This window comes from Silurus aristotelis, assembly GCF_946808225.1.
Source record: "Silurus aristotelis genome assembly, chromosome: 20".
Classification (NCBI taxonomy): domain Eukaryota; kingdom Metazoa; phylum Chordata; class Actinopteri; order Siluriformes; family Siluridae; genus Silurus; species Silurus aristotelis.
Window position 1 is genome coordinate 13,508,604 of NC_139593.1, and position 9,426 is coordinate 13,518,029.

At 37.2% G+C, this 9,426-nt stretch overlaps 1 protein-coding gene across 2 annotated transcripts; it reads left to right on the forward strand.

Annotated features, from left to right (window-relative positions):
• Positions 1-1,001: 1,001 nt before the first annotated feature.
• On the forward strand, positions 1,002-5,419 carry lig4 (ligase IV, DNA, ATP-dependent). 2 transcript variants are annotated; one of them, XM_083522208.1, is made up of 2 exons: positions 1,002-1,282; positions 2,184-5,419. In XM_083522208.1, exon 2 carries the CDS (start codon positions 2,196-2,198, stop codon positions 4,977-4,979), a length of 2,784 nt encoding a protein of 927 aa, XP_083378334.1. In that variant the 5' UTR covers positions 1,002-1,282; positions 2,184-2,195; the 3' UTR covers positions 4,980-5,419. The 2 variants fall into 2 exon arrangements, with proteins under 2 accessions (XP_083378334.1, XP_083378335.1); XM_083522209.1 differs by having other exon boundaries at positions 2,203-5,419.
• The last annotated feature ends 4,007 nt before the right edge of the window (positions 5,420-9,426 follow it).

Sequence of the window (9,426 nt, forward strand, 5' to 3'; positions counted from 1 at the left end):
TTTTTTTTGTTGGTGATGGTTTCTGCACGTGGAGGTCACAGAAGGGTTGCTAGAACGATTACAATGGTGTTTTATAGAAAGAAAAAAACCCCATTTAAACCAAGATCTTGCATATAAATAAATAAACCAACAAAAACAAAAGACCAAGCCTTTTTTTTGCCTGTGTAACGCACCTGATATTAATATAACAACAGACTTATCTCATAGGATAGAAAGTGTTTGTTTTATTTCTACCTAAGAAAAAAGTGATGCAGCAACGCTTTAATCTGTCACTAAAGGACTAAAGCGTCGCTGCATCACTTTTTTCTTAGGTAGAAATTAAACAAACGCTAAACCCTATTGACACTATTAGCAGGTAGTCAGGCTGATTTGTAGGTTATGCAGGATGCCAAATAAATCGCAGCTTCCATTAAAGATTAGATTTAATGATGTACTTTACTGAGCAAATAATTCAGGGTGATTTGTCCTTTTGAGCTTATGCAGTTTTTAATCTTTACTAAAAATTTGAACAGGTAGTGCGCCCTCTGCTGGATATATATTTTAAAATATATTTAAAAAGAAACATATACATAAAAAGAAATATATAAAATATATATATATATAAAAAGAAGAAATCGCCACAAATATATATATATATATATATATATATATATATATATATATATATATATATATATATATATATATATATATATATATATATATATATATATATATATTACAGTAGAAAATGTACTAAATAACAACAAAATAAACATAATGCAATGTAATGCATGTAAAAATGAAAAATAAAAACGAGTTCAATTTACACCGTATTTAAAACAAAAAAAAACACTGAAAAGCTCGAACTCGAAATCAAATGTATTTATTTACAACCTATAAACATATATTAGCAGATCATGAAATAAACATACAAAAGTAATTAATTAATAAACACCCCTTTCCGAGCCGTCAGACAATGTGCGCAGGCGCGTGGAACATGTGGCGTCACGTCCTTGTGTTACATTAAAGATCGACGTTAGGAAACGAAAAAGGACGTTATTTCGTTTCCTTTTTTATTTTTATTATTTAAAATGAAGATACAGTTACTACGATCACAAAATATATCAGAAAACATTTTTTACTACCATATTAAATGTTAGTAATTTCTGTAAATAGCGTCAGCTTCCGGGGGAACTGTTTGTGTCAGCTTCAATATCACTCCGGATAAGATGCTTATAAACAAGGAAATGTAGAGCAAGTTGAGACATCAGTCGTTTAACATCTGGCCAGTTTAAACACAGTGAGTTTTTTCTCCATATATATATATATATATATATATATATATATATATATATATATATATATATATATATATATATATATATATATATATATATATATATAAAACCTGTGCTAAATAATAAGGATCTATCTATCTATCTATCTATCTATCTATCTATCTATCTATCTATCTATCTATCTATCTATCTATCTATCTATCTATCTATCTATCTATCTATCTATCTATCTCTATGCAATAATATTAATAATATTATACTATAAATGTTTGAATTTGTCATCATAATTCAGTTACTGTCGTTTTAATATACATTATATTGGCAAAGGTTTGCGGACACCTGGTTATAAATTTGGTATGTGTTTTTGGAGAATTTCATTCCAAATTTAGTTCCAATTTGCTCTTATAATATTCTCCACTCTTCTGGGCAGATGTTTCACTAGATTTTTTGTTCATTAGCCACAAGCGTGTTAGTAAAGGCAGGTACTGATGTTGGTGAGGTGAGGAGACCTGGGGTGCAGTCAGTGTTCCAGTTCATCCCAAACGTGTTCAGTAAGGATGAGATCAGAACTCTATATTAGGCCACTCAAGATCTTCCTCTCCAAACCATTTAAACCATATCTTCATGGAGCTTTGTGCACAGGGGCATTGCCATTCTGGAACAGGTCTGGGTTTCCAAGTTCAAGTGAACACATTTTTATTATAGTGCATCTAAAGACGTCCTGTACAATTGAGTGCCTCCAGTTTAGTGGTAACAGTTTGGAGAAGAATCACATATGGCTGAAAAAATCAGGTGTCCCAATACTTTTGTCAATATAGTGTATCTTGTGTGTGTGTGTGTGTGTGTGTGTGTGTGTTGTAGTAGTAGTTTAGTAACTTCGTGTTTTTTTATTTTATTTTAAAGGCATTATCAGTCATGGAAGGAACATCCAAATTATCAGTCATGGAAGGAACATCCAAAAGTGAGAAAACAGAAAAAACCTCCAACAGTGACACTACATCTCAAACATCTGTGGCTGCACAAGTGCCATTTCTTGACCTGTGCACTGTTCTTGAAAACATCCAGAAAGCTAAAAATCGGCCAGACAAAGCGAAGTGTTTAAAAGATTTTTTAGATTCATGGAGAAGGTTTCATGCAGCTCTTCACAAAGAGAATCCCAACACTACAGACTCATTTTATTCAGCTATGCGTCTTATTGTGCCCCCTTTTGAAAGGGAGAGAATGGCCTATGGTATCAAAGAAAGCATGTTAGCCAAACTCTACATCGAGGTCTTAGGTCTTCCAAAATCTGGGCCAGAGGCAAATAAACTTCTTAATTACAGAGCCCCTACTTCATTGAAAGGAGAATCTGGAGACTTTGCACTTATGGCTTATTTTGTCCTTAAAAAGAGATGCACAAGCCAAGGTAATCTGAGTATCAAAGAAGTCAATGATTTCTTAGACTCAGTAGCTTTGAATAATGCCAGCAAGCAGAAAGATCTTGTAAAGAAAAGCCTTTTACATTTGATTACGCAGAGCTCAGCATTAGAACAAAAGTGGCTTATTCGTATGATCCTGAAAGACATGAAACTTGGCATAAGCAAGGAGACCGTTCTCCAGGTTTTTCACACAGATGCTCCAGAGCTGTACAACGTCACGACAGACTTAGACAGGGTCTGCAGACAACTACATGACCCCTCAGTTTCCTTGAATGAAGTGTCCATTGGCCTGTTTTCTGCCTTCAAGCCTATGCTGGCGGCTGTTGCCAACATTCGCCAGGTGGAGAAACAGATGGGGAACCAGCCGTTCTATATTGAGACCAAGCTGGATGGTGAGCGCATTCAACTCCATAAGGATGGGGATGTGTACAAGTACTACAGCCGGAACTCGTTTGAATATACGCAACAGTTTGGGGCTTCGCCACTAGAGGGTTCCCTCACACCATACATCCACAATGTCTTTAAATCTCATGTTGTCAATTGCATCTTGGATGGAGAGATGATGGCTTATAATCCCACCACAGAGACCTTCATGCAAAAAGGAAGCAAGTTTGATGTCAAGCGGTTGCTGGATGACTCAGACTTGCAGACTTGCTTTTGTGTGTTTGATGTCCTGCTTGTCAATGACCAGAAGTTTGGAAACGAGCCTCTGAAGAAGCGTTACGACACTCTCAAGACAGTCTTCACACCCGTCAAAGGCCGGATCCAGCTGGTACAGTACACTGAAGCCAAAACCAGGCAGGAAGTGATAGATGCTCTTAATGAGGCTATTGACGATCGTGAAGAAGGCATCATGGTCAAAGACCCAATGTCCATCTACAAGCCAGATAAACGTGGTGAAGGCTGGTTGAAGATCAAACCTGAATATGTTGACGGCCTGATGGATGAGTTGGATTTGCTAATAGTGGGAGGCTACTGGGGGAAAGGCAGACGGAGCGGAATGTTGTCACACTTTCTTTGTGCTGTTGCTGAAACTTTAAGTCCTGGAGAGAAGCCAACAATATTCCATACACTGTGTCGCATTGGATCAGGCTACACAATGAAGGAGCTCTATGACCTTGGCCTGAAACTGGCCAAACACTGGAAAGTTTATCGCAAGAGTAACCCCCCGGTAGGCATTTTGTGTGGAACAGAGAAGCCAGAAGTTTACATTGAGCCAAGAAACTCGGTGATCATTCAAGTCAAAGCGGCAGAAATTGTTACCAGTGACATGTACAAAACCAATTGCACTTTACGATTCCCCAGGATTGAGAGGATTCGAGAGGACAAAGAATGGTATGACTGCATGACCTTGGATGAGCTAAATCAGTTCCGAGATAAAGCCTCCGGTAAGCTGGCATCTAGGCACTTTTACTTCAAGGAAGATGAGCCAGAAAAGAAGAAACGCAAACTTGCATCCAAGCCTAAAAAGACCATTGGCATTGTTGATCACTTCAAAGCTCAAGACCTGTCCACTGTCACCAAAGAGACTGACATGTTCGAAGATGTGGAATTCTGTGTCATGAGTGGAAGCAGTACACATTCCAAGGCCGATCTTGAAAAGGCAGTTGCCCGTTGTGGAGGCATTGTAGTCCAAAACCCTGGAAAGGACACGTACTGTGTGATCGCAGGCGTTGAAAACGTGCGGGTAAAGAACCTCATCGGTTCAAACCAACATGACATCGTATGGGCTTCCTGGCTCCTGGAATGTCTGGACAGGAAACAGGTGCTACCATGGCAACCCAAACACATGATCCACATGTCCCCTTCGACAAAGGAACACTTTGCTAAAGAGTATGATTGCTATGGAGACAGCTACTACGTCGACACAGATGAGCAGCAGCTGAGGGACGTCTTCAGCAGAATGGGGCCTGTTGAAGTGGATGCAGGATCCATCGCTTCAATCGAGCAGAAGTACGGCTGGGATGATTTGCCTATTAGCATGTTCAGACCTTATCGTGCTTACTTTGATCGATGTGCTGAGATTGGAAATCGAACAAGTTTTATTAAGGGTACATGTCTGGACTTTCGGGCTCTGCAGTTTCGCTTCCATGGGGGCGCAGTAGTAGAAAGCCTAGAAGAAGGGGTGTCGCATGTGGTCGTGGCAGGTGAAGAGAGATTATTGGAGCTGAGGACACACAGACGCCTCTTTACAAAAAAGTTTAAAATCATTCGAGAAACATGGGTGACTGATTCCATTAACGCAGGACACGTTCTTAATGACAGTGATTACCTTGTGTAAAGTGGGGACGACTACACAATGTTTCATATCACTTGAAGACTGCGTTGTCTTCAAATTATCTTTATCCTAGCCATTATCCAGGCTTAAATGATGTCTGGATCTGATTGTGGCTTGTGCTGTGATTCTAAAAATTTTTAATGAATTGAGAAAATCATTGTTTAGCTTTGTATTTTTAACTATAGGTGTATTTTTATTAACAATTGCAGATTTTTAGACAATGCTGTTTTTAAAAAATTTTTTAGACAGGTCTCATTTTGCTTGCTTACAGAGAACAACACTTGGATCAAAAAAAACATTTTATTTTCTTGATAAAGATTTTACGAAGGAATAAAGAATAAACCTATTTTTATCTACGGCTGTAAAATTCTGTTATTTTATTTAATACATTTGATTGCTGTGAATAAAGATCAGGAAGGTGACTGTATTTCCCTTGACAATAATTCTCTCGTTATTGTATTGCTTTCACCGCCTCTGATTATTCTAGAATGTAATTTTTGTTTTAAAAAGCGTGAAAGGCTTCATTTATATTCATCAATCATAAACAATTTCAGGCACTCTGACTTCCTGATTGTTTCTTGCAGTTACCTTTGCTCCAGGGTCCTGTTTTGTATGTTCTCAACTCGTCTGCGTGGTTTTCGGTGATTTTTCTGGTTTCTTCCCACAAACAAGGCAGTAGTTAATGTGTGAATGTGTGTAGGTTCCCTGTGATCTCCCATCCAATGTTTCCAAAAACACACGCCCTGGATCCACCATGACACTGACCAGGAAACAGTGATTATTGGAAATGTATATCATTTTATAACATAAGTATATAAACTATATGGAGAAAGGTTTGTGGACGCCTGACCATACGTTTTGTTTGTATGTGCTTTTTAAACATCTAATTCCACATTTAATCTACATTTGCTATTATTAAAACTTTCTACACATCTCTTGGTGTTCCACTAGATTTGGGAGCGTGCTCATGGAGACATGGACAGCCAAGGTATTAGTCAAGTGAGGCACTAATGTTTAGTATTGAGGTCTGGGGTGCAGTCAACATTCCAATTCACCCCGAAGGATGACACATTTGAAGACATTCAAGATCTTCTACTTTATGGAGCTGGTTTGTGCACATTGTGTACATGAAAAAATCGTATGTAACTGCATCTAAAGACATACTATACATTTGTGTGCCTCCAACTTTTTGGCAGTTTGAGCAAAGAGCACATTTGCCTGCAAAAGTCATGTGTCCCAATACTTTTATCCATAAATATCATTAAAGATGTAGATAGCATTGTCTTTATATAAATTGTAATTTCATTTTTTTTTATGGTGACTCCATACTGACCTAAAACATTTTTTTTTTCTCTCAACTCAATTTATTAGGCTTACAATGAGTTATACTGAACCTTCCTGCATTGTTGAAAAACATTTAATGACATTTATCTTCTAAAAGCATCAGTGGTCTCTCTCTCTCTCTCTCTCTCTCTCTCTCTCTCTCTCTCTCTCTCTCTCTCTCTCTCTCTCTCTCTCTCTCTCACACCCACACACACACACACACACACACACACACACACACAAACACACACACACACACACACTCTTTCACTCACAGCCCTAAGGGGTATAAGAGGAGCTTAAGAGCCCTTTATAAAGGTAATCCATGGGGAATGAGGAAATCCTGTGGCCAGAGGGTTAGGACAGGAGAGTGAAGACACTGCTGCCAGGTAGAAGCACAACAGGGGTCTGAGCTGAAATGGCTCCCTGAGTGCTTGGTGGAAGGGAGCACAAAAATCTGAAAGGTTCCTGTATAGAAAAGGTCAGTAAAGTATCATGGGATTGCATCAGTCTTTACTGCCATTTTAACAGTGGTGCTACATGTTGCCTTTGGCTGTTCTGTGACCTGTATTATGGTTTATATTATTAGAAATACAATTAGGGTAAATATATACAGATCCTTAATAAGTGCAAAAGGTGCAAACTTCTCTATTCTAGTCTTGATGACAAATTAGTGACATATCGTGATCTGTAGAGGGAGCACTTTGCTAGTTCTTTTATGCTGAGAATGGATTTTATTTACTTAGCAGAAACCATTAAGGAACAGTTATCAAAATTTCAATCAGCAGAATGCTAAATAAATACACATTTTGCACAAAAGCCATAAGTTGGAGTTGGAGAAAAACTATTTCAAGCTTGTGACTAATTTCTGTCAATCATGGATGTCTTAATCAGTTATCAGTGATAATTGGACATTCCTTCTAAGCAGACAGGAGAGAGATGTTCTATCATGCCAGGCCTCGCCAGGAATTAATTGCTGGGAAATGGCAGCATGCGTCTGACAGCAATGAGGCACCCCATGTGGATACACTTTCTAATAATGACTAAATTTGCCTTGCAAATGAACATTTATTTACTTGCGATGAGTCCACCTACTGCTTTTGTGCAATTAACTGTCTATTCCTATATTTTAAGGTTCATTCATGGACAAAAGCTTTAAATAAAAAAAAAAACACAATTATGAAGATATATTCTTTGTTTAGTCTCTGGTTTCAGAGCTTTAACTCCCAAACAGTTACATAACAGTCTATTGAGAAAACTGTATTAATCATAAAAGCTACATGCACCGATACTGTAGATGTATGTAAGTTCAAGCTACGGCACCTAATGCTAACAGCTAATCATAACTGCAGAATAAACCTGTGTACATGGCATGCAGATCTACATCAGCTCTAATCCAACTGGCTCTTCTTGGCTCTGCCTCCTGCTATTGGACTTCTATTCAAAGGCAGACTTTTAATGACTCTGTTATTGTATATGGATGCGGTGGATCCCTGGTGGCAAACATCTGGTCTGCTTAATACAGAAGTAATATGATGCTATCTTAAATTGGGATTAGTTCCTATTACTTCTTGCAGGACTAATGGAATTTGGTCAAAGCTTGGGAACGCTTTAAGCAGACACAAGAGAGTTGTTGAAAATTAAAATGTATGAAAGCCATCTTAGCATCTAACCATCTACTACTATGATCTTTACAAATATAAAGATAAAAAAGGTATTCATTTTTTTTTACGCCGGTGAATTATCTTTTAAATTTTTCTGTTAAATTGCACTGGCTCCTGGAGGTCTGTGTCAACTATTTCTTGAACTCATTTTTTTTCTGGCTTGACCTCTTTTAATCAGTGTAAAAAAAACGTAACTCATATTTATGGTTAGACATTACAGTGTATTGATCTACATCTATGGTTCTACATCTGTCTATTTGTTATGACTCTTTATATGTGTGTGTGTGTGTGTGTGTGTGTGTGTGTGTGTGTGTGTGTGTGTGTGTGTGTGTGTGCGTGCGCGCAAGTGCGTGTGTGTGCTGCTTGCTGCATGTACTGTAACCACATATGCGTCTCAATATTCACATAAATAATATTTATCACAAAATAGGACACCAAGAACTGGTGCGGTTTTACAATATTCATACAGAATAAACCAAATGTTTATTGATGATTTAAATATAATGCTTAAATAATGTTTTTAATACAGTGGAATATTCAAATAATACTTATCATGAGAAAATAATATTAACTTAAATAAATTAATGCTGATCAGTCCTATTTTATGGTTGTTTATCCTTTTCTTTTTCTTTTTTTTTATATAAAAAAAGCTTATAATGTAGCACATTGTGCTTGTGCCCTTGATAAAAATTCATCTAGTTGCTGTCCCAGAATTTTGGATACGAGCTGTGTAGTGTTCGCACATAATTTTCTCTCCATATGTGCAGCCAAAGAGTTATTTGACTGCTTTTCACTGAATTTTATTTTCAATAATTTTCATCAATCATTCAACATACCTGAGTGTTCCTGATTCTGAACAAAATAATCTGTCCTCAAAGACTACTTTTCAAGAAGCACACCCAAGATCTGAAACTAGCCGAAAACTATAGGCATTGGTAAGTGAGACCATTTATTATTTTTTTTTAGCCTTTATGTGAGAAAATAAGAGACATCATAGATACAATATCTGTAGTGACACTTTGCCTTTGTGCAGAAATGTAAAATATACAATTCTATATTTGTTATACTGACATAAACTTTTTTTTAACTGGCACAGTATGTTTAAAAAATACCAACCCTGGCAACCCTGTGAATAACTGTCCTCTTCACTGCTGCTCATCTACTGTGAAAATTCATAAAGCAACTATGGGGCAGCATTATTCCTGCCCCAGTGGCCTCTAAAAGCGCTTGTTGCAGTTGCCATTTCTTGCCACTAAGTACAAGAATAACATGGGACTAAAGTAAATATGCTGCCTCACAAGTTCAAGGTAAGCAAATAATTGAAACATTAGCATATATCTGTTATAAAGCAACATTTTTATATAGTCATAATAAAAAGAATTTCAATAGAATTTCAAACGTATAGAGTTAGTGAATGTGAAATTTGGAAACATTTGTTGAACAGCTGATCTATATGGTTCCCA

Bases quoted from the DNA above. Each gene is read 5' to 3' on its own strand.
- lig4 (XM_083522208.1), top strand. From the start codon at position 2,196: ATGGAAGGAACATCCAAATTATCAGTCATGGAAGGAACATCCAAAAGT.